The sequence below is a fragment of the Arvicola amphibius genome, chromosome 5 (assembly GCF_903992535.2).
Source record: "Arvicola amphibius chromosome 5, mArvAmp1.2, whole genome shotgun sequence".
In the NCBI taxonomy this organism is placed as follows: Eukaryota; Metazoa; Chordata; class Mammalia; order Rodentia; family Cricetidae; genus Arvicola; species Arvicola amphibius.
In genome coordinates this window covers 87,215,851-87,242,201 of record NC_052051.1, presented here as the reverse complement: position 1 = coordinate 87,242,201, position 26,351 = coordinate 87,215,851, and the positions used below count along the sequence as shown (strand labels likewise).

Below are 26,351 nucleotides of genomic sequence, written 5' to 3'. Positions count from 1 at the left end.
AATTGGGTGGATATTGGTCTCTGTTTTTGTCTCCTGCAGTTTCTCTCTCTTGAGAGACTTGTGAGGAAAGTTTTTGTGAAAGACAGGCAGGAGAGCAAGGGCATGTTTATTAGTGAGGACGGTCAGTTGCCAGGTGAGGAACAAGTCTTCATAAATAATAAGCAGAAATGTTTAGCTTTTTCTTTGTTTTAAATCTTAGAAACCTTTGCTTCAGGTTCAGGGTCAGAAGAATTAGATGTTTATTATTAAAGTCTGTTGACGAGTTGAGACAACATTCTGCATCATTAGGCTAATGGTAAATAGTAGCAAAATTGAAGGCTAGTTCTATTGATAATAATGACTTGGTTTCTGGAGTGCTCAGTTTTATGGCAGTGTTCTGTAATTTAATGCATGCATAGCATGCACTGGAGAGGGCTCAGCAGTTCGGAGCATATACTGCTTTCAGAGGGCCTGAGTTCAGTTTCAGGCACCCATGGCCGGTACACCTGTCTGTAACTCTAGGGGACCTGATGCGGGCATCTCACGCTTTTGCACACGCCCCGCACAGACACATACAAATACACATACTTTAAAGAACTATATAAATAATTAAAATGTGCATACCCATGTGAAACACGCTATTATATTCTCATCATGTTTTTAGGTGAGTTTTGATGAGTTTCTCAGATTCTTTTTTCCTTTTCATGGAAGTTCATCAGGAAGTAGAGTAGGCATTTTCTTGTTTTCGGAAGAATGAAAAATTTAATAATGTGATTTTTTTAAATGTGCAATGCTTTTATAGGTTTTAACAATTTATTAATTAAAATGAAAAGTTAATACCGAAGACCACAAATTAAATAACTTTATTTAAAATCCTTTTTATCACACATTTTTTCCATAAAGCTTTTAATAAACATCTATAATCACTATAGTTCTGCCAAATAAAATTAACAGTTGCTAGTATTTAATTTTAATTACAGTTAATAGATTCAGTAAGCGAAATTAGTTGTCATGTAATCCATACTCACAGATGAAATGCTAGTTGTCCTGTGGTAATCAATGCATAGCTACAGCTGGTTGAAGGGGACCAAATCCATTGAAGAGGCGATTTGGTTCCATTTTACCAGCTTTAGCAAAGCATTGCCACTGCTACTTTAAGATCCAAACCGGTTCCATGCTCTTTTGTAAAAATAGAGATGACAGTTGTTAGAAATTCCTGTCCTGGTATGCCAGTCGCTAAAAGTGAAAGTCCTACTTGTAGGTGCATGCATGTCCCACTGCTTGCTACACCTCAGAAGTTTACTCCCTTTAGCACATTAATGTGAATCTTTACTTAATTTTTAAATGCACATACTATTCTCTTTCAAAATCAAGAGCACCTATAAAAGAACAAACGTCATAATGTATTTCAAAGTGATGTTTCCAATCTCTCTCTCTCTCTCTCTCTCTCTCTCTCTCTCTCTCCTCAGCAGACTCATTTTTCCTTTCTTTTTTTCTTTCTCTTTTCTTTCCTCCTTTTTTCTTTTTCTTTCCTTCCTTTTTTTTTTTTTTTAAATTTTATTTTATACAGAGTGTCTCTGTGCAGCCCTGGCTGTCCTGAAATGCATTATGTAGACCAGGCTGGCCTCAAACAAAGATCTACCCGTTTCTGCCTCCTGAGTACTGGGATTAAAGTTGTGTGCCATCACATCCAGCCTGCAAGCTCTGTTTTTAAGTAATTAAACTAGAAGTTGAGGAAGAGTCATGCTAACTGCATAGTTCTGCACTGCTATTTTAGTGTGATAGTTGAGGGCTAAGTATGTTGCTGACAGAAGTGGAGGGATATGCATGACCTTAAGAAAATACCTTTGTCCTTTAGTTTATAAAGAGATCACGTGTCTTCAGTGTCATGCTTTGTTTTTGCTTATGTTGACATACTAACTTTGGGGGTCATAATTTAACCTCTTTAAAGATCTGTTTTCTTAACTAAATTCTGTGTTATTTTGAGTATAGATTGCTTAGTTCTTATTATAAGATCAGTGATACATTGACATGTGGTAGTTAGCTATAATCCGTGAATTTTGAGTATTAAAACTTACCACATGATACTTTTAAAAGCAGCACTTAGGTACATTTTATAATGTGGCTCTTCTGTAGATTTCCTGTCTGAGAAGAATGTCTTCTGAAACATACTCATAAGATAAAAGTCTGATAAAAGATAGTTTGTAAAATAAAAATGCTGAGTGAACAACCACATTAATTTATTATCTTAAACTAACGTGGGAGAAGGATGACACCGGCTCAGACAATATGCAGATAGTTGTATATTGTATTCTTCTTCTGTTGCTTGTTAAGTATTATGCTTCTGGTGAAATTAATGTAATTTTAATTCTTTCCATTATATTTCCTAATGATGAAACAGATATGCAATTGCCTGAACTTAAGTGCTGAAGATAGCACTTGCCTGGTTCTATTTTTAGTAGTTACATGGCAGCCATTCAGCAGATCCAGTTGCTCAAGTGTGCTTTTGGATAGTTCAGTTTCATGTACTGGCCATATCAGGGCAAGGAGAGGCCATGAGAAAAAATAGTACAACGTTTGATAATGTCAGCATCTGTCATCCCTGCCAGGGAGACAGTTGAAATGTTTGGGTTACAGCAGTGTCAGCAGATGCCCAGAGTCTAACATGTACTCCGTTCAAAAGGGATACTGATCTAAGTGCTGGATGTGACATTTTGGAGTGATTGAAAACCCTCCTAGATATGTGAGCTAAACTTAGAATCAGTTTTAAATTTTACTTTATAAATGAATTGTAACAAATTCCTAGTTGCTGAAAAAAATTTTTTAAAGAATTACTATAACCTTTCAGACCCATGGAATAGCTAAAATACTGTTGTTCATAATTCATTATGAGCAGAATAATACCCTTTGGTACAAGCAAGGATAATACAGACTTTAAAATATTAGACAGTTTGTTAACAATACATCCTCTTTACTTAGTCGTGGTCAGCATTTTGCCATTTTTATCCTTCTCATGCTTTACGTATTAATAGCATTTACATTGGAGACTGAGTTAAGAACTGACAAACTAGAGGCAAGGGCCAGAGAGTTCATTTGTACAGTATAATTTTTCTTTAAAAAATAGCCTTTAAAATTATGGTTTTCTATAGTGTCAGAAAAGAAGATATAAGACTGAAAAATTTGCCTTAGAAAATCCTCGGACTTTAATAGGTGATACATTTTACCACAGGTGAAGAATAACTATAAAATAGGAGTAAAATCACATTTTTAATGTGATTTTTGTTGCCTTATTTTTCTTATTAGATCTGTTGGTTCTGATTTGAGTAATGTGATAAAGTTCAAATTGTGAGGACAGAAAACGGTTGCTCTGTGTCTCACTGTTTTGTGGTGTCAGTGCTATTCTGTAGTAGTCAAATTTTAATCATGTGAGTATTCACACAATCTAGAATGTAGAATTAAAGCAAAAATTAAAATCCATTTCTATGGAATTTTTCCTTTAAGTATAATTAATTTGCACTTGCAAATGACTGGTACTTTTGGAATGGGGATGTTAGTATCTTTGGTGGACATTTACTCGGCAGTAGGTTACTTCATTGTATGAAGGTCATCCTCCTGGAAAGAATCGCTCCCTTTTGGTGGCCATCACCTACCCAAAATCCATACTTCTTTACATTCCATAGCAGTGTATGTTCATATGGGTACATAAAGAAGTATGTGCTCTGAGTAGGCACTACTGAGCTGTTTGCTGTGGAAACTTGAAGCATCCTGTTTCCCCCATTTGATAGTGAAACATTCTGGTTACTGATGTGGAGCAGTGACAGATCACGTGCAGAGATTAGCTTATCAGAAACTGAGTGTTACAACAAATTTACCTGATCCCATTATGCACTTAGTGTTCTTTGTTCTTGGTGTACATAAGCACTGGGTGCCTCCTTGGTTCTTTGTCAGCAACTGCAGAGAGTCAGTTGAGTCCTGAGTGTATTCAGAAATGCTAGCACTGAGTTGTTCTCTCAGTCACAGGTCCTTTTTCTTCTTCTGTATAATTTACTTCAAGATCCTATAAACAGATGATAATTAGTTTTGAAATTATTTTTATAAATCAGATTCTTTTACTTAAAACTTATTGGAAAGAACAGATTACACTAGAATTGATTTTACAGTTGATGCAGGATTTGAAAGTTGGGTCATTTTATTGTGTGAGTGAATGAATGGTCATAAATGGTAATTTATTTTCCAGTTAAGAGATAAAAACTCACTATCATTTGGCAAATTATTTGTTGTTCTTTTGTTATTAGTCCTTGCCTGAATTTTGTGCTTCTGTTTGCATTGAATGAAAATTCAAATAGATATGTAAGTATTTGACTTGTGTGAGATTACTTTTCAAAAATGGCTTTTAATATAAAGGAAAATTACTAAAAACAATTTAACTTTTTAAAAGTCTCCATCAAAAAACAGAAGCACTTTAGGCTGTGAGACTCTGGGTTTTACCTTGAATATTTAGCACAGGAAAAGAAAATTGTGAGTAATCTTTAATCACTGAGTTAGTTCAAAAGGCGACCTCGAGAAAATTTGAGGTTTGGGAAAAATATAGAAAAGGGAGTCCTGGGAGCCGTGGGGTAGAATCTCTGTGGCTTGTGAAAAGTGCTAGTGCAGCTGCACTGGCATGAGCAGCAGCCAGCAGTGAGGCAGAGGTTTGCTGTACACCGTCATACACGTTTCTGTGGCCTGAATAGTAAACAGGGGGAGACATTATAACCTGCTAGGTTTTTGATTAACAATTTGTGATGAGCTTTTTAAAGCTATCATACTCTGGAGGCATTGATGCCAATTTACCGGAAAAGTGAGAACAATTGAAACAATTGTTTATCTAAAATGTTAAAGACTTAAATCTTTAGTAAGGTAATGTCAGTGGTGGATTGTATATTTTTGAAGTTATCTGTCATACTATTTGAACAATGGCTTTTTAAAAGCTAAATTGTCAAATTGAGCTTTGAAATTAGCCTATGTCCAGATATAGATTAACAATGAAGATATATATCAGTTAATATTAGATAATCATGCAGAAAGTTGGAAGCATCCTTACAAGTCAGCCTTTGCGCATGGTTACCTGTGAGCTTAGTGTCCTGCAGCATATGCAGGAGGAAGAGAGGTAGTGACCTAGAGAGTCATGCCGTAGTCGCCACCGATCCCTTGATTGTTCCCTCACATTATCTGCTAATTCAGCACTGCTTTTTTATGAGCTGGGTGAAGTAAGGAGGTGTATAAGTGAACACAGAACCTTACTTTTAAAGATAAATTTAAAAGACAAGTAAATAAATAAAAATCAGATAATCTACTTTTCTCTCCTGCCCTTCCTCAACACACACATACACACATAGACACATTCATGTGTGCGTGCATACACATACACACACACTAGAATTTAATCAACGTTGGTCATATGATTTGGATTGTAATATTACAATCCAGTTATTGCATCGATAGGTAGAGAAAGTGTAGTAATGGGGGAAAGTTGCTACAATGGCCAAGAAAATGTACCTAGTTTTTTTTCTTAAAGTTAGATGAAATGATTCACAAGAGGGGGAATTGCAGAGGAAGTTAAAGATCGATTAAAAACAACAGCAACAACAACAACAAAAAACAAAGCTGCAAACAAAACCCCCAGCACACCTTGCTTCCCCGAGTAGCTATTCACCCTGTTTGCTGTGACCACCAGAGTACATTGGGTTCTTCTGACGCCTCAGGAAATATCCTGCATCTTTCTTGCTTTGAGATTCTTTTGGGGGAACGGGAGTTTGAATTTCCAGGGTTAATGGTAGATCTGGAGTGAAGCTGTCTTGTCATATCCAGAGGTCAATCTGCAATCGAGGTCAGGACTTCACATAGTCACCACAGAGGTCAGCTTATAACCACAGCCTAGGCTGTTAGAGCTTTATAGGCAGCTAAGCATTTGAAACATGCACTCCCAGGCAAGCAGGCTCTCTTGTGCCTCTCTCTTCCCTGACCATATTTAGTCAACCATAGCAAAAAATAGTCTCTCAGCTGTCGATTGTCGATCTGCGGACTGAGGAAACTTCTATCTTGCTTTCTGCCTATTGATTGTTCTTCCTGTGGTCCAAACACTGCTTTGTCATTTGTCCTGCTTTTTTTTTTTTTTTTAAAGAACTGCCAAATAAAGCGGTGTCTCATGTTTCCACTTACATTTCCCAGATTCTCCCCGAGCTTGTGCTGAGACTAGGAAAACCTCATGTGGTTGTCACTATACTTAGAAGCACCACAGCAAAAAAGGGAGGGGGCACAGAACATTTACCCTGGTTAGTAGCAAGACAGTCTTCAGGCAGATTTAGAGGATGTAAAAATTCCTCTGTTGTCAAAATGTTTCATAATCTGACTTTTTGTTGGTTAAAAAATGTTTTTTTCAATAATGTATTACACAGCTGTTAGCCTATAGGGATTTTGTATAGTTATATTTAGGGCCAGTTATTTCTATAGGTGCTTTAAAAACACAATAAGTAGTACTTGCCTGGAGCATGAAGTGTGAGTGGGATCTAGATACTGTGAGGTGGGATCATTAAGAAAAGAGCAGTGTGTAAGGAGTCCTCTGAAGTGCTTAGAGCCCTAGTGCAGTGTCTGCTTTGCTCACTTAGTGAGAAGATGGCAGGAATACCTTTGAGTAATTTTGTGCTTTGAACAATACACGTACAAGGCCCGAAGATAACTTTTAGTGTGAGTTAAACTGTTTTATACCTAAGTCTGAAGTTGACTCCAGTTTTCTAAATAGCATTTAGTTATAACCAGCCACAGACTAAAATGGTCATGAATTTGGCATAACTTTGCGGTGTATGTACTGTCTTAAAGACAAGAAATACTTTTTTTCTCAATTTTAATAGTACATTCAGTAAATTTCAATATAGACATTTGTTTTTAACCAAAGATGAGCAGTATTAAAACAGCAAACCCATGATGATAAAATTTAAATCTCAAAAACCTTAAAAAAAAAAAGTGGACAGGAGAAACCAAGTCAATCTTGTTCTTAATCCAGATGTGTTCTCTGAGCTCAGTACAGCACCCAGACAGGGGAGTTGTTCTTGACATTCCTTTGTCTTCAGTGTTAACTTGCTGGGGGTGGGTTAGGGTAGGTTATTTTAAAGTATTTTAAAGGAATGCTATAGACTTTTACAAATTTTAGAAAACCCTACTTTTCCTAACTGTTAATTATTCACATTAGAGATGATACACACCAGACTTTAAAATAATTCAATTTTCAGTGTCCTAAATGATCCCACTTGGCTGTTGAGTAGCAGTGAACACTGTAGCATGTCCCTGTGCTGTGACACTGACAAGAGAACCCCTGCTCCAGGGCTCAGCAGTCACCAGAGATCCGGTGTTCCTAGTACCCTGCCTGGATGTGTTTTTTCATTCTTTCAGCACAACTTTGATCTCTGTGGTTTCCATGTGCAGAGACTCTTCTGCCTGCAGTAGACACAGCCCCAAAGGCTTCTGTCTGGATGGATGAACTTGTCTTAAGTTCTGTCACGGGTTCTGTACTACCTCTTTACCTTTTATTTAGGGATTCTTAAGTTAGCTAAGCAAACATTTATTGAACACCCAGTATAATGCTGTTCTAATGTCGTTTTAAAATTAAATGATACTAATATACAAGGCTTCTGTCATTTACCTGCTGGGTTTATTTGAGCAAAAGTTCCCTCTTTAGCTGAAGAAAGACATTACAAATAGCATGGCAGGCCCTAGAAATTGACCTAGTGCCATCTGAGCACTACATACCAGTGTAGACAGCTGCTTGTCCCCTCTGCTTCTTGGAACTCATGTGTTCGTCATTCAGCAAATGTCTGAGCACTGCCGTGTGCCCGGGATTATGCTAGGCACCACTATTAGTTGTTCTGGAACTTAATGCTTCGTTGGCACTCTTCACACGTGCCTGCTTAACTGGTCATAAGGTCTTATCTATAAAACACCCATGTCTTTAACCTGTTGTAAAAGAACTAGTTGATAAACAAAGAAGAGTGTGTCACCAAATCTTAGGGAATCCAAGGAGCAGTTAATTGACTTCCTAAAGATACTGATTGACACTTATTAAGCTGGGAACAATGTAACTGCATGGCCCCCACAGGTTCTCATTGAACCTAGCTGGAAGTGCTGCAAAGAAGAGCCTGCAACCTCCCTTCCAGGTTCTATAGTGTGTTCCTAAATTACCCATCCCATAGAAAGAAAAGGACAGACTGCTCTGATCTGGTCTCAGTGAGGACCAGGGACCCTTTGTTAACTATCTCTGAGCTTACCTTGCTGACTGGGCCCAAAGATAGTTTTTAATCTTCTCAAGGTCATGTGATGTTTTGTTTACTTTTGGGGTTGATAAGTTTCTAATTAAGCTCTCTGAAGAGGGGGTTTGGAGAGGTGGCTTCTCAGTTAAGAGCACTGGCTGCTCTCTATCAGAGGACCTGGGTTCAATTCCCAGTCCCCACATGGCAGCTCACAACTGTCTGTGTCTCCAGTTCCAGGGGATTCGACACCTCACACAGACAACACATGCAGGCAAAATTCCAGTGCCCATAAAATAAAAATAAGTAAATCATTTTAAAAAATACTCCTAAAATATATCTTGAGAGAGAGAGAAAAAGATCTTAACAGAAGCGAAAGTGAATCCTTATAGTTCTAGTGTAGAAAGTGCATTAGCCTGTGTGGACACTTCTCTTAAAGAGGGGACGTGGCTTGCACCCCTCAAGTATGGGCTGTGTGGTGACTTGTCAAGAAGGTAACGTAGAAAGAGCCGAGACACACTTCTCCATCCAGGTGTCAGGGGTCAGCATCAAGAGTGTTTGCGTGTGGATAGTGGGTGAAAAGTGGTGAGAGTCACTGCCTGTGCACTCCTCCCCCGTGACTCCAGAGGGAGCTTGAGAAGACATTGATCCCAGGTCAAGAGTTTGAACATAGTTTGTGCTCCGCAGGCTTCTCAGCTTCATCAAAAGTAAAAAGTGAAAAACTGTCATGGCTCAAGCCATAGGACAGGAATAATTTGTTATTGAGAGCAGACAAAAAAGAACATTAAATAAAATTTAAAATTTTTTTTAAAGCATAGATAACTAGAGGGCTAGGATTATAGCTTCGTGGTAGAACTTGTGTAGGGCCTCTCCATCCCTAGCACCACAAAAATGAATAAGCAAGCAATAAATTAATCCATACACTGTTTTACTTAATTTGCACTTTAAAAAAATTATAATTAGTTTTTAAAGTCAGGCTCTTTCTTTACCCTGAGCTTGCCTTGACTTTGCGATCCTATTGCTCCTGCCTTTTAAGTGCAATGCTTATATGCCTGCTTAGTCATGTCCAGCTTTTGTTAGTTTTGACTGTAAACATTTCTTTTTTTGTTTTATTTTTTTAAGATTATATTTTCCCTTTCCTCCCTCCAAACGCTTCCATGTATGCCCATCCAGTGTTCTCTTTCCAATTCATGACCTCATTTCTTTCCTTGTTAAATTTGTGTGTGCATGTGTGCATGCACGTGTGTGTGTATGTATGTGTATTCCTAAATACATAGATATAGCCTGCTCAGTCTGCATAATGTTACTTGTATGTGTATGTATTTAGGGCTGACCTTATGATATTGGATAACCATTTGGTGTGTTCTTTCTCCTGCTGTCAACATTCCCTAGTTGCCTGTAGTTCTTAGGTGAGCTTTCTCCTCACTACATTAGCATGTCTGTTGCTGTTGTCCTTGTTTAGGTCATGTTTAGTAGCCATGTTGGTGAGACTTCATGAGTGTAGCTTCTGGCATTTCTAGGAGACACAGTTTCACAGCACATACCCCGTTCCTCTGGGTTTTTACAGATTTGTCTTCCTCCTCTTTTGAAACAGTCCTGAGTATAAACATTTCTTTACAAGTTAACACCAGTAAACCAAGTGCTAATTTTGCAATGATTGGTTTTTACCAAACATCAAGTGTTGTTTCATATTCTCTTTAAAAGCATACTAAGATAGGCTGTGTGTGTGTGTGCGCGCACGCATATATTGTCTTACAGTCAGGGTCTTATATAGCCAGGCTGGCCTGGTCTGGTACTCACTTCGTAGTTGAGGCTGTCTTTGAACTCCAGATCCTTTTGCCTCTGCATCCCAAGGGCTGGGATTAAAGGCGCACTGCACCATACCGAGCTTTAGACTTATTTTGAGAAGATTTAATTTTTAGGAAGTCTTTTTTTAAATTTATTATTTATTATTTTGTTTGTTTGTTTTTCAAGGCAGAGTTTCTCTGTGGCTTTGGAACCTGTCCTGGAACTAGCTCTTGTAGACCAGGCTGGCCTCGAACTCACAGAGATCTGCCTGCCTCTGCCTCCCGAGTGCTGGGATAAAAGGCGTATGTAGTGAGGAGGCGAGCAGACCTGCTTTTCGTCCTGCCCAGCTCCTGGCTGCCTGGCTAGCTTATGACCCGAAATAACAACACACAAACTGTATTCTTTTAAACACTGCCTGGCCCATTAGTTTCAGCCTCTTATTGGCTAATTCTCTCATTTTACTTTAACCCATATTTAATAATCTGTGTAACACCATGAGTGGTGTCTTACCGGGAAAGATTCAGCATGTCTGACCTGGCGGTTGGCTCCATCGCGTCTGTCCCAGAGAGGAGAGGCATGACGATTGCCCGAGTCATCTGCCTCACTCCCAGCATTCTGTTCTGTCTACTCCACCCACCTATGTTCTGACCTATCAAGCCAGTTTCTTTATTAATTAACCAATGAAATCATCAGATAGATAGAAGACACACCTACATCAGGCGTGCGCCACCACTGCCCGGCTAGGAAGTCTCACTTTAAATAAGTGTTAATTTTAAATTTGTGAAAGTTATGAAATGGTCATGTTTGTGTGTTATAAAGGGTTGAGGTGACCATGTTGTGGAAGTGTCCAGAGGAAAGATAAGGATGACCTGTTACCTGAAGCAGTTACCCTTGAATACAATTCCTCATGTTGTGGTGACCCCCCAACCACAAAATTATTCTTGTTGCTACTTCATAACTGTAATTTTGCTAGTTATTAATCATAATGTTAATATCTGTTCTGATGGTCTCAGGTGACCCCTGTGAAAGGTTTATTTGACTCAGAGGTTGAGAACCACTGATGTAAAGTGGGCCACTGGGGACAACTGTTGTAGATTTAAACAGGAAAATCAACAGAATGATTTTATTGTCTTCCATATAGAATAGTCCCAGATTTTGGACTAGGATGGCAGGCTAAATGGCAAAAAGAATAGTGAAAATTAAGGTCTGGAAGGGGAAACGAGAGATTTGTGTTGGGCATGGTGGCACAGCCTGCAGTCCCAGTTCTGAGGAGGACGAAGCAGGAAAATCCTGTAGAGGCCACTCTGTACACGGTGAGACCACATCCAAAGGACCATCACTGACTAAGCATGGGACTACCTCTTGCTTCAGGTTCCCAAGTATCACATCAGAAGTGTGACCCATTCCTGACTCACAAGCCATTTAGTCCTCTTTTTAACTATGATCTTTTTCCTTCTGAAGGGCAGAGATGTCGTGCAGACACTGCCCCAGGAGCGACAGTCAATGTGCTCTTCTACCTCTCTTCATACAGACTATAATTTTCTAGACAGAGACATAATTTTCATCTTTTTTATTGTAATTTCATTCTCATAGCTTAATCATTAAGGTCCAATTAGATGTATGGATATCTTCCAAAAATCTTTCTGTATTGTTGTCTGCATGCATAACTTGTTGATTGATTTATTGATCTCATGTTATAACAGTTTCTATAGAAAGTCAAAAATTAGCATTTCCATATAAAGTACCTTGTTGGAGGGTACTAGAGAGATGACGCCATGGTTAGGAGTAATGACTGCTTTTGCATAGGACTTGGGTTTGATTCACAACACTAACATGGAGGCTCACAGCTGTCTCTGGTTCCAGGGAATCTGAGGCCCTCTGACCCTTGTGGGCACCAGGCAGGCATGCAGTACACATGGATATATTCAGGCAAATACTCATACACATACAATAAATAAATTTTAAAATAAAAATACTTTCCTAGTGCTATAATTTCTAGCTATTTAAAATGAGGCATTTGGTTTAAATAATGCCATATTTCTTTTTAATTTTAATTGCACAGTTTCTTATTTTGTCAATGTGTGAGGGGAACAAAGATGGTAAATTCTATTTTTTTAAAAGATTTATTTATTATAGTGTTCTACCTGCATGTATGTCGCAGACCAGAAGAGGGCACTAGATCTCACTACAGATGGCTGTGAGCCAGCATGTGGTTGCTGGGAATTGAACTCAGGACCTTTGGAAGAGCAGGTGGTGCTCTTAACCGCTGAGCCATCTCTCCAGCCTGGTAAATTCTAAATACTGTCTTAGCATTTGATATTTTTTAAAGTTGTTAATTGAACTATATACACAGACTAATGGTACTACATAGATTATATTGCACGAAGATGACTGTCTTCCATGGCATTCTTATTTTGCCTTAGTTATTCTCCCCATGTTTTGTAACGCCTTGGGAGTCTTTAATTTATCAGACAAAGTCATTATCAGAACATTTTTGGTTAGGGAAAGTAAAGTTTTAAAACGTAAACACTCCATTACTATCTTTTTTGTTTGTTTGCTTTTTTTGAGACAAGGTTTCTCTCTGTAGCTTTGGAGCCTGTCCTGTAACTAGCTCTTGTAGACCATGCTGGCCTCGAGCTCATAGAGATCCGCCTGCCTCTGTCTTCCGAGTGCTGGGATTAAAGACGTGTGCCACCCACCAAATCGCGGCCACTAACTATCATCTTTATCATGTGTAAGCATAGCTAGCTTGTGTTTAAATAAGTAATGTTAGCAACTGGAACTTTAACTTTGCTCAGGCCTGGCTTTGAAACTTGCTGTGTAAGTGAGACTGCAACTTGAACTTCTGGTCTGGTCATCTGCCTCTCCCTCCTGAGTGCTAGTACAGGTATGGACCTCTACCCCAGACTGTGTGCTGTGTGGAGAGCACTCTGATATCGAACCACTTCTTTATCACCTGCTTGGTTTGTTTGAGACGATGTCTATGTAACTGACAGTCATCTTGAACTTTGGTCCTGTTGCATCATGGCTGGTTTATACTGCCTTTTGGGGGATACATTTATTGTTATTTTATGTAGATGGGTGTTTGTTTGATATATGTGTCTATGAACCATGTGCATGCAGTGCCTGAGGAGGCCAAAAGAGGGCATCAGATTCTCTGGATGTGGAGAGAATTTTGTTAGCTGCCATATGGGTGTTGGGTCTTCTGCGAGGGCTTTAACAACTGAACTCTCGCTCCAGCCCCTTCCTTACATTGCTTTCAAATAATAACATTTTATTTCTTCTTAAAAATTGTTTTAGGTTTATTTGTGCATATTAGTGTTTCCCTATATGAATGTTTATGTGGCACATTTGTACTTGGTGCCTGAGGAGGTCAGAAGAAGCCTGGTGAATTGGAGTGACTGACAGCTCTGAAGCACCATATGGTGCTGGAACTAAACCAGGGTCTTCTGCAAGAGCAACAAGTGCTCTTCACTGCCGAGCCATTTCTACACCCCCATAACATTTTATTTTTAATACAGTTTTTCTTGGTTACTATATCTTCTAAATTTTGTAGAAAAACTATAAGCCTCTTAAAAGTTTTTTTCATGTGGTCTAATAGGCAGAGTGGTAGATAGTGCACTATATCATGATATCTGAATGTTTTGTAATGTAGTGTGCCACCAATAACTTTTCATTGATCTGAGTGGAGCTGGGAATGAGGTTCATGTTTGTAATCCCAGCACTTGGGAGACTGAGGCAGGGAGACTAAAATTCAAGAACAGCCTTGTCTACAATAGTAGTAGAACTTAAAACAAAAATCTGATAAAATTTAAAAATTTGGTAGCATTAGTTCCAATTTAGAGGTTCATAGATCCTCCAAAGCTTAATTTATAAAAGCAGTTATTTTTATCTATTTTTGTGTATGTGCATGTGCACATGCACACATGCGTTCAGACATGTGCATGGATATTCCATGATGCACATGTGGAGATTAGCGCATAGCTTATAGGAGTAGGTTCTCTCCATCCTCCATATGAGTCCCAAGAATGAACTCAGGCCATTAAATTCAGCACGAGCTCTTCTGCATCAGGAACCATCTCACCTGCTCCTTCAAAGTCTATTCTTAGACTCTTTGAACTTGCTCCATGGGAGTCATAAACTGCCATCAGAGACCTTTGCGTTCTGAGCCCCATGAGGTTCGAGGTCCACTTTAGAGGGTGATACCTTCATGAGTTTTTCATATATTTTTGTGAAGAAAAGTTGCCTCTGTAGCATTTATGTTTGAGAGCTAAACAAAGAATCCTCTATTTGGTAAATGAGGATTCTTGTTAGCTCTCAAATATCAAAAAGCTAATAAAACATTGGGAATGATAACAATAATTCTGTCTGTCTGTAGGGACATTGTTTTTTTTTTTTTTTTTTTTTTGTCTTAAGAAAAAAGCCTCATCATGTGTAACAGGGATTTCTTTTGAATATTTTTCTGAAGAAAACGAAATTCGTATTATTTAAATGTAAATATAATGTGAATTTGCCTTGCAGTGCAATGCGTGTTTTACTCTCAAATTACCAAGACCATGGATTGTGGATGAGAAGAAAGATGATGGTTATACTGCCTTGCACCTGGCTGCTCTGAATAATCACGTGGAAGTGGCTGAACTGTTGGTGCATCAGGTAGGAGAGGCAGCTATGTTTTAACAGACTCAAAGCATTCAAATTCTTTAGTTCATTTTACCAAGTGGACTTTAATAGGCTTGCAATAAAACCCACATGATGATGAAAAACTGAAGCAATGTATTCTCTGCCTTTTAACGTTGATTATTTTTGTTTGTTTGCATATAACAGTCTTGCTGTGTAGCCCTGGCTTAGCTAAAACTCAGTATCCTGCCTCAGCCTCTGAGTGCTGGAATTGCAGGTATGCATCTCTGCCTGACTAACACTGGCTCTCTACCCCCAACCCCTTGCAGTGTAGCGCATGTGTAGAGGTCAAAAGACAGTCCTCAGGAAATGATTCCATCCTTCCATTATGGAGGTCTTGGAGATCAAACTCAGGACAACAGACTTGGCTGCATCTTGCCAGCCTCTCTCCAACACTGGCTTATACTCTTCGCAGTATTCACATTTAAATAGGCATAGCAGGATGAGCTAAGAGTGATACCTCACGGCCAGTCAGACACAAATACATATAATAAAAACAAACCAGAAATGTGTGTCTTCCAGAATATGGCATAACATACTAGAGTTTCAGAGTTGGGATTAGACTGGTTTTAAGACCTAATAGTTTAGGGGGCTGCAGATGACTCCGCACTTAGAGCACTGGCTTCTCTTCTAGAGGACCTGAGTTCATTCCCAGCACCTACATGGCAGCTCACAACTGTCTGTGACTCCAGTTTCAGGGACTCTTGACACCTTTACACAGAAAACAAACAAATTATTTATTTATTTATTGGAAACCTAGTAGTTCAGGTGTATCTTTTGAAGCTTTGATTCTGTTCTTAATTTTGATTTGTTGTGCCAGGCATTGTGCTAAGCAATTTTTTGTGCTGTATTTCTTAATCTTAACATAAGCCCCGTAACATAGGTTATATATACCTTCACACCATCAAGGAACCGAAGAAAAGGGCTAAATGGTGAAATGCTTACAAAAGTGGTTTAAAAATGGCAGAGCTTAAGCCAAAAGTGCCTTGGAATTAAAATCAGTTAATTTGTCCTTAGACCCTTTTCCTTGTGTGGGTATCAGCGGCTTTCAGAGCCAGTTAGCTGGTGGGCTCTTCTGAGCCTCGAGGACTTCCTGCTTTCCCTTTGCAAACTTGTCGCAACTGCTCGGATCACCTTCTTACTGAATAAGGAAGTGAACTGACCGAGTCATTACAGTAACTCTGAATTCTATATGGAGACACCATTGCTTTTCAGAGGTATTTACAGTTTGTAGGAATTGCTCTCTCCGTGGTTATGGAGAATCGTGCTCAGCTCCACAGTGTGCTTTGTCCGTGAGCTGGCTTGAGATAGTTACTGTAAAGGAAATCCTTATTTTACACCAGATGTTCCACTTGTAGTTTGCTGTCTGTCTGGTTTTCAGTGTCCATGTGAAAAGAGTCTCAGGACAGCTTAAAAGGAGGAAACAGTAGTCAGCCGGATAGCTAACAGTTTTCTTGTTCTTTATGTTGCCCAGAAGTAACCATTTTAAATGTGTTCATTGTTAGGGAAATGCAAAACCTGGTATCCAGAATGTGAACCAGCAAACAGCCCTACAACCTTGCTGTTGAACGGCAGCACACCCAGATTGTTAGGGTAAAGTATTTTTTCTTGTTAATTTTAGCTTATAATAGCCTTTTAACCATACTCTTGTTTAGAGGCCTTGTTGAAAACTGAAGGATACAGTGTTCCACCTCTTAAAGTGACATAGTTCAAGAACTTAAGACTTTAGGGTAAGGGGTTAGTATCTAGTTCAGAGTCTTCATTATATTGTTCTTAGATTTCTGAATTCTCATAATGTTAGTGAGAAAAATTTAAAGTAACAATTTGAATAATTGACATCCTTCTTAATGTGTGTAGTTGACAGTAAAATTAAAAGCTTTGTCTGGGAACTTGCTTCTGCAAATGGGAAATTGAGCAATATATTTTTAGTTTACTAATCTGGTAATTTCAAACAAAATACCTGAAAAAAGTATTTGTTTACATAGTCTTATGGAGCAGTGACTCTTAAAAGTTTGGAGACTGAAGTAGCTACCACAGTGTCACCTGGAAATGTGCAGGAAAGTTTAGTCTTGTACTCTGCCCCAGGCCAGCGGAACTGGACCCTGGGAGGGGCACTTTATTAGTTGTTTTCTCTCTGTTATGACAAAATGGGGGCAAAAGCAACTTAAGGAAGGGTTTCTTTTGGCTCACAGTCTGAAATGGTGCAGGCTGTCATGGCAGGAATAGGAATAAAGCAGCAGCTGGTCACGGTGTGTCCCCAGTCAGGAAGAAGAGTTGAATGCTGATGCTCAGATCAGCGTCTCCTTCTCCCCTCTCTGTTTAGTGGAACTCCAGACCATTACAAGGTATCACCCACATTCATTGAGGGTCTGTCCTCAGTTAAATCACTCTAGAAACTTTGTCGGGTGTGTTCCTGGGTGATTCCAAATTCAGTCCAGTTGACAGAAAACTAACCAACAATGGTGGGTAAATTCCTGGTTATGCAAGCCTTCCAAGTCGTCCTGATACTTATCAAGTTTGAGAAATATGTTCTAGAATGATATTTTACATAACTTTAGAACAAAAAAGAGACAAAGTATGATTTGCTAAGACAAGTAAGACTGTAGAGTAGTTTCTGTGGATGCTATTGTTTAGAGCTCTTTGATGGTATTTGTGGAAAGGATTAGGAAGACTGTCAAAACACCATAAGGAAAGTCTAAAGTGAGCTTACAGTTTGCTGCACAAGTCACATAATGAGGCAGTAACTCATTTTGCTAAGTGGTTGGATTTTAGCAAACAATGTTTACATCAATTGTTTCTTGAAGTTTCATGCTGTTACTGTAGATTTACTATAGTTTCTTATAGGTGTAGACACTATCCAAATGAGGCATCTTTCCCTCTCTCAGCTTTTGGTCCGTGCAGGTGCTAAGCTAGACATTCAGGATAAGGATGGAGATACCCCTTTGCATGAGGCTTTAAGGCATCATACTTTGTCGCAGCTACGCCAGCTACAAGACATGCAAGATGTGGGGAAAGTAGATGCTGCCTGGGAGCCATCAAAAAACACAGTGAGTAAAGATGATGTTTCCTCGCTACCTTTGAAAGCATTTACTCCTTAGCTGATCTGCGTTGGATAAAACATTTTATCAGAGTTGTACTTGGGTTTACAAAACTTCAACACTACTGATCACTACGAAGTGCATTTGTTCTACATCTTATCAAAAGTTTGGTTCTTCCTAACTTCAGCTCTACAAATAGGGTAGAGTGGGTATTTGTTATGGTTTGAATTTGAAGTCCCTTAATGCTTGTTCATTTTGACCAGCGTTTCATTTGATCAACACCACATGTATTTGATGAGCTATCTGCTCAAATCTTTCTCATTATAATTTTTGAATTCTTTCTTTTCTTTTGGTTTTTATTTTTTGAGGTGTTAGGGATTGATCCCAAGGCCTCATGCATGCTAGGGAAGCGCTCTCCCACTTCTTAGGTTTTTTGTTTTCTTCTAATTATTTCAAGAATTATTTCTATAATATGAATCATATCAAAGTATGTGATACGTACATATTTTCTTCTGATATATGATTTGTGTTGCCACTGCCCCTACTGTTGCCTCCTCTTTGTCTTTGGGCGTGGTGGTGACAGTGGAAGATGATAATTGTAATACAGTGCTTTGGTATAGCAATGGACATAATTTAGTATTCATTGTTTTTGTATGGAAATGATAGCATAGTCAAGAACTAGACCATGATTGTAATTCCCCACTTAGGAGGCTAAGACAGGATTTGTGACCAGCATATACTATATAGTGAATTCCCTGTCAGTCTAGGCTAGAGTGTGACCCTAGCTCAAACAAAACAAAAGTTTCCCTGTATTACATACCGTATGTTTCTAGGCACTGGAGAAACACTATATCCTCTAAGTACAGAGAAAGTCTTAAGTGCAGATATAGCAGTTCTGTGTATAATGGCTGGTACGTCTGCACCCTCGGTCTTCCTCAGTTAAGGAGGTCCAGAATGGATATTTGATCCTTTTTATGTTCTCCAAAAACTTTTTCATTCTTAGAAAGTTGTAAGAGATGGGGCTTCCCCAAGATGCTTCTCTAAATCAAGATGGGCTTGGAAGTCTAATGTCTGGTGATGTCTTCCTTGTCAGCAGTGCCCGAGGATGTCAAGAAGGGAGTTGTGCTCACATGCATGTTTCTGTCCTTCTTTTGGCAGTGGTGTTTTGTGATGAGGTTTCACTGTCTTGCCCAGTTGTCCTCAAACTCTTGATCCTCCTGCCTTGACTTTTGAGTGGCTAGGATTATGTATGTGAGCACCATGACTGATTTTTGACAATGTTCTTAGAAGAATGGAATGTCCTTTTTAATGACTTATTTATTTTTGTTTTAAGTGCATTGGGGTGAGTTGCTTGCCTATATGTCTGTATGGAGGGTATCAGAAGCCCTGGAACTAGAGTTATAGACAACATGTGTGAGCTACCACTTGAGTGCTGGGAATTGAACCAAGTCCTCTGAAAGAGCAGCCAGTGCTCTTAACCACTGAACCATCTCTCCAGCCCAGAGCAGAATGTCTTTCTTAAATATTATAATGTAATTGTTTAGTGTCCTAAGAAAATTTTGGCCAAATGAAGGTTACTTACATTTTTTTTGTTTTATGTTATATAGAAGCTTATAAGTTTGAGTTCTTGCTTTTAAGTTCACTGTTCAAGTGAACCTTCATTTAGCGTATGGCATAGATCAAAGTTGGTTTGTCACTCACTGATTGATGTCCAGCTGTCCCTGCACCATTTGTTGAGTAATGTCTTTTTCTAATTGAGTGTCTGTTGCCTTTATCCAAGATCAGCTAGCTATCTGTGGAAGCCTCCTTTTGCATACTCCATCTTGTTCTTTTGGTCCATGTTCTTAGCTTTGGGATGCCTGCTCAATTGTCTTGTAGCTTTGGGATTCAGTGTTTGCTCGTGCTGAAATTAGTGAGTGGATATCCTCAATTTTTTTTTATTGTTTGGCTATTTTAAGCCTTTATACTTCCAAATGAATTTTATTACCATCTTGAAAGGTATAAATGAGTGTGAGGGCAAAATATTTGTGAATTTTTGTCTTGCATGACTTGGGTATATATTACTAACTCCTTTGTGCCTTCTTTCTTGATCATCATTTAAGATGGAGAAGAGCCTTCTTTCCATAAGCTATTGTAGAAGATCATAAAAGTACTACTTCAAACAGTGCATGGCTCATTATGGATGCTTAGTGGATCTTGATAGTGATTTTAACAATTTCAGATAACACAATCAGATGCTGATTCATCTCATTAAGTTTTGCCTTGATTCAGAAACATTGGAGTTGGTAGCAACTCCAGAGTAACACCGAGTAGGAACAAAAGTAGTTTCTTCTCAGCCAGAACCTGCACTTGAGTTTCTCAGCCTTAATTGACCTAACTTTGGGTTTGTGTCTGTCTCTGAATCAGTCATGTAGGAGGCAGGTATCCAACTGGGTTTAACCACTTTGGGTCCACTTGTACACTGCAGAGCCAGTTCTCAAATGTGGAAAGTCAAGGAACACGGGGGTGGGGAGAGATGAGTTCACATTAGGATTGAAACACACACATATTGTTAGTGATAATTGATGGCAGATTTCCCTAAGGGAAAATCATTACTCTTTATTTGATTTCAGTTAATAATGGGACTTGGTACCCAGGGGGCAGAAAAGAAGAGTGCAGCATCTATTGCCTGTTTCTTGGCAGCCAATGGTGCCGACCTCAGCATTCGAAATAAGAAGGGTCAATCACCACTGGATCTCTGTCCTGACCCAAGTCTCTGCAAAGCGCTGGCAAAATGTCATAAGGAAAAAGTCAGGTTTGTAGTCTTTATCATCATGTAACCTAATGTTCTATTCATAAGGTGCCCTGTAACTCATAAGGGAGATCCTGGGACTTGCAGGTATCCAGATCTTTGCAGTTCTTAGGTCTGTGGGCTTCACTTGAAAGCATTTCCTCTGTGTCCTATGTCTCATTCCATGTTGTGTTCCCCACGTTATGTATATCACTTTATGCATGATAAACTTAAAAAGCTTTTCTAAACTAGCTTAATCTCCTAGGAATCCTATGTGCTCTGGGAATTTATAAGGAAAAACCTTACTAGGAAAGCCTCACTAAATGCTGTGATTGTTACAGTATTTTTCTATGATAATACTGTAGGCATTTTACCACAGGGCAGTTTACTCTCATTGAAAGTTCGTAATAATTCTAGCACCTTGCAACAAGAGCTAGGAAATAGTTATCAGCAATGAAGGGTTAAAAGAATGAACAAGTGATCCAGCCAGCCTATGGGTTGTGGCATTTCCCCTAAAGATGATTATTTCACATATTCCTATTTTTCTGACAGTTAAGTATGTCAGGTAGTGTTTTAATGAAAATGTGTCTGGGTGTAAATATTTTCTTTACTGAGATAGTCATGCAAAAAATTATGCATGCAAAAAATTATGCATCTCTGTTTTTGTTTATTTTTGTTGTTTGTTTCTTTTTCGAGACAAGGTTTTTCCTGTGTAACAGCCCTGGTTGTCCTGGAACTCATTTATAGATCAGGCTGGCCTTGAACTCACACAGATCTGCCGATCTCTGCCTTCCTTGTGCTGGGATTAAAGGTGTGCACCACCACCACCCAGCCACATCTGTTTTTTAATACAAACAATGGTATGAAAATATTTTTGACCTTCTTTATACCTCTTATTACTGACTATATTGGTAGCTCTCCCTCTTCTTTGGTGTTTTCTTGCCTCTGTTAAATTGTACATGTAATAGCCAAGTAGTGGTTGGCGATGTGTTGGTGGCACACTACCTGGCTGTTCATAGAGAGAGAAGATATTGAAGAATATATTTTAAAGATTCCTTTTAATTATGTGTCTGTGGAGGCAAGAGGTTTCAGATCCACCTGCAGCTGGAGTTATGGGAGATTATAAACCATCCAATGTGGATGCTGGAGACTGAACTTGGGTTCTCTGAAAGAATAGTATATTCTCTTAGTTACTGGCACATCTTTTCAGCTCTTTTTTTTAAAATATAAATGATTGAACTAGGAGCCCATGCTAACTATTGAGCCCAATATAAATACTTTAATGTATATGTATTTTAAAGTATATCTTTAAGGAACTTAAAATTTTATTACCATAGTATAAATGCATTTAGAAATAGATACTTTAATTACTGCAGTAATGATTTTGAACAGTGGAACCTTTATGTGCATTCCTAAGTTCTTGGAACCCATATTTACTTTCCATAGCTGTATTAGTTATGCATACATGCATTTTCCTGCCTGTTTCTGCATATTTATGCTATGTCGTCTACCTTTCTGTAGTGTAATTTTATCCTTCTGAACAACACACTCAGTGGCATGTCAGGACAGCAGCCAGAGTGTCACTGTCTGTGTTTCAACCCTTTGTGGAGCCCTGGTGCTGCTGTCCTAGTTGATACCACAGTGCGATGCCAATCAAGGCTTCTGTTTTATTCCTGGGACAGAACATGTTCTAAATTAAATTTTACTTATATTAGCTTTTCGTTTTGTTTATTTTGAGACAGAAGCTTAGTATGTTTCTCTGACTGACTGAACCCACTATGTAGACCAGTCTGGCCTAGAATTTAGAGATCCGCCTGCCTCTGCCTCCTGAGTGCTGGGATTAAAGGCATGAGCCACTATGCCAAGCTCATTAAATTACTTTTTGCTGGTGTTTTTAGCTGTTTATTAGAAGTTCAACCTTGTTCATTGAGTCTTCATTTAATTTGAAGATCGACACATACTAGAAGAATGTGTGAAGGTAAAGAGAAGTTTATAAGTAGGTTTAAGAAAGCTCAAGCATTTAGTACCTTTTTGATCTATTATTTTGAGCAGTAGAGATGTGAAAATGAGCAAATATGAATAGAAAAGGAAATAGAAAAAAAAGGTTTTATATAATGCTGTTGACATTTGATATTTAATATAATCTTTTTTTATGTGTACAATGACATTTTGGTTGTTAAAAATAATTTTTTTAGAGTATTTGGCTGGGCTTGATTTGATATACTTTGTTTTATTAGTGGCCAAGTGGGTTCTCGGAGTCCTTCTATGATTAGCAATGATTCTGAAACCTTAGAGGAATGTATGGTGTGCTCAGACATGAAGAGAGATACTCTTTTTGGTCCCTGTGGACACATTGCGACTTGTTCTTTGTGTTCCCCACGTGTCAAGAAATGCCTCATCTGTAAAGAGCAGGTTCAGTCCAGGACAAAGGTAACGAGTCTGTAATGTGTTGCTCTGTCTGCTGTTGAGTTCTGTGATTACCTTAACATATGTTAGACTATGTGGTAGTTACTTCACTTTGTTCTTACAGATTAGTTAAATCCCGTAATGTGTAATTTATACATTTAAAGTGACCAGTTCAGAATTTTCCGAATTGATTTCTAGTTTAACCCTTACTGATACACTTTGCCATGTTCATTATTATCACAAAACCATCCATGGATTTTACTCTAGATTTTTTTTTAGCTTATATTTCCTTCTTTATAGCTAAATATAGTACTTAAAAAATAGTTACTATTTTTCTTTCAAAGCCCTCTAAAACTTAGATATATTGAATTCCTGTTTTGTATTTTATACTATGTAGTTTCAAATTTGTAGAAAATTTAACAAAACGAGAAGTCTAACGAACTCAGTACATTCCTGGGTTATTAGCAGAGCCTTTGACCCTAGGAAAATAGTGACCCCAACTGGTTAAAGAGGAATCAACAACTTCGCTGTAGAAAAATTCTAAAACCAGTATTTAGAGGAAAGGATATTTTTAGATGAGATTATTTGGATTGTTCAGTAATTTGGGAAATATAAATACATTTTAAATTAGTACAACTTTTTGTTGAATTAGGAAATAAAAGTTTTTATCTTAAGTGCTAATAATCAATGTTGGAAAGTATGACTTTGTTAATACTACGAGAGGTTAATACTTACTACTGCTCAGAGCAAAATGATTTATTCAGTTGTTCCATTCATGAGAGTAGAACCTGAGGAAGTAAGCATAAGGGGAAATTTTGTGCTTAGTCTTGTCTTTCAAGTAGGAGATTGTTAGATAATTTGCTCTATTATTTTTAAACTTGTACAAATATTAAGTAATATATTAGTACTGGAGGTAGCTCTTGAGTTCAAGAATATCAGAGACCAACCTGATTTTACTGCACTAGACTAGTGTGCCGAGTATACACACTCCATGTATATCCCTGAGGCTTGGGCTGGAGAGTAAACCTTCACTAAAGCCAGCAAAAGGACAGTAGTTAGTGATGGCTGAGAAGTGGTCGTTTCTGGACAGTAATACTAAATAAAAAAAAAGCTATATGTACCCATGCTGGAAAACAAATGGGAAACCAAGGGCAGTGGTGTGAGCTGGAGGGAAGGGGAAGGCAGTCAAGGTTGCTGCAGTACTTGCCAAATTGTAGATGAGGTCAAATGGAAATTATGAGTAGGTTGTAGAAGACTTTAGGACTTAGTGATAGGGCCAGGGTGAGGAATAACCTAAAAGCTTTGGGCTTCAAGCAGCATGGGAATTGACCAGGTCCCCAAAGGGGATCTTTTATGGAGAATTCCTAGATGGAGGTAACATAGACACCCCTCTTGCACTTTTAGCAATTTACTACTCTGGGTAAGGTTTTGTTATTAGTCTTCTCATAACCATTTGTTTTAATACTTGATTATTAAGATTTCCTTCAAGTTTTTGGAACAAAAAAAAAAGGAAAATTAACATTTAGCTCATTATCCCTGGCCTCAGATGAAATGGAATCTTTGTATGTGCTTATTCGTGTTAGGAGGGAGGGAGCAGCAGAAAGAGTGCATGTTAAGCTAGGGCACCTAAGGATGTGAGAATGAGCAGCCAGGAGGGCAGAGCACATTGAAAGTGTACTGGGGTGGTCAGCTGCTAGGCGGACATGCTTTCTCTGCAGTGTTCACTCTGCTGGTTTTGTTTTCTTTTGCTGTAGATTGAAGAATGTGTGGTGTGCTCTGACAAGAAAGCAGCTGTTCTCTTTCAGCCTTGTGGACACATGTGTGCTTGTGAGAGTAAGTAGTAGCTTATTGGGAACCTCCCCAGTGTCATAAAAATAAGAGCAAAGTGAAACATTACGTCTTTGATTGTGTGTGTGTGTGCGCGCGTGTGTGTGTGTGTGCGTGTGCTTGTGCTTGTTTGTTTATTGGATAACCCCCTACAGAAAATCTGGACAAGGATTTAGTACCATTTTGGTCTATACTTTAGAGTAATAGAGTATACTGAGTAATTTGAATACTGAAATTCTGCATTCTATCAGGCTGATTTTTTTTTTTAATTTCAGTTATATTACCACAAAAGGATCTCTCTTTCACACACAGTGGAAACCTATTTATAAACTTCATAGAACATCTAGTCCATCATTTTTTTTTTTTTTGCATATAACTTTGGCACATCTTCATTTGTCTTCACCTTAACATTACCTATCCTGTGTGCCTGCCTGACTCCTTAGGCTCTTACAGCTTCTGTTGCTGGGGGCTATAATTTTGTTATGTCAGGAGAAGTTTAAGAAGTCTGTTCTTTGGACAGACAACTTTGAAGCTTTTCTAATGCTTTAGAGCAATGATTCTCAACCTTATGCTGAGACCCATTAACACAGTTCCTCATGTTGTGGTGACCCCAACCATTAAATTATTTCATTGTTACTTATAACTGTAATTTTGCTACTGTTACAAATTGCAGTGTAAGTATTTGATATGCAACCCCTGTGAAATGGTTGTTTGGGCCCCAAAGGAGTCTTGACCCACAGGTTGACAAACACGACTTTTAAGTCTCTTAGGCCCATTGTCTTGAAGGCCTTGGCTTTTTATATTCTTCTTGAATCTTACAGGATTTGAAATTCTCTTTCCTTTGCTTTTTTTTTTTTTTTTAATGGGGGGATCTATTTACTTATCAGTGTAAGATCTCAAGTTTAATACCTTGTTTAAATAGTACTTCATATTATAAAATAGGTTAGTTAACAAATACTTGGTTTTATTATGCTGTCTGACTAGAGTATCATGCAGATTATATGATAGTTAATCTCATTGGTTTAGATGCCTATATTAGGATTTTTATTGCTGTGAAGAGACACGGTTACCACAGCTTTTATAAGGTAAAACATTTAATGAGGTGGCTTACAGTTTCAGAGCTTCAGTTCATTATCATCATAGTGGGACGTGGTAGCATGCAGGCAGACATGGTCCTGGAGCTGAGAGCCCTACATCTTGATCAGCAGGCAACAGGAAGTAGACTGGGACATGGACATGGCTTGAGCATGTATGAGACTACAAAGCCCACCTTCACAGTGACACACTTCCTCTAACAAGGCCACACCCACTCCAGCAAAGTCACACCTCCTAAACTTAGTGCTATTCCCTGTGCCCCCCCCTTTTAAAATGTTGGGTTAAATTATACTTTATATTTATTTATTTGTGTATATGTCTGTAGGTTGTGTGTGTATGTGTGTGTGTGTGTGTCTCCAACATGGTGCATGTGTGGAAGTCAGAGGACTCTTGAGAGAGGCGGTTCTCTCCTTTCACCCTGTGGGTTTCAGAGCTTAAACTCAGATGGTCAAGCTTGACCTACAGGTAACGTTAACCCTTTGCCATCTTATA

General features: G+C 38.5%; 1 protein-coding gene across 1 annotated transcript in view; it reads left to right on the top strand.

Annotated features, from left to right (window-relative positions):
• Window positions 1–26,351, top strand: part of Mib1 (MIB E3 ubiquitin protein ligase 1) — a 121,037-nt gene that overhangs the window by 67,584 nt on the left and 27,102 nt on the right. Inside the window, 8 exon segments of the mRNA XM_038329809.2 lie at window positions 14,568–14,584; window positions 14,587–14,699; window positions 16,229–16,276; window positions 16,278–16,316; window positions 17,609–17,770; window positions 20,374–20,555; window positions 22,769–22,961; window positions 24,692–24,770. Of these exon segments, the coding sequence (XP_038185737.1) occupies window positions 14,568–14,584; window positions 14,587–14,699; window positions 16,229–16,276; window positions 16,278–16,316; window positions 17,609–17,770; window positions 20,374–20,555; window positions 22,769–22,961; window positions 24,692–24,770 (833 nt within the window).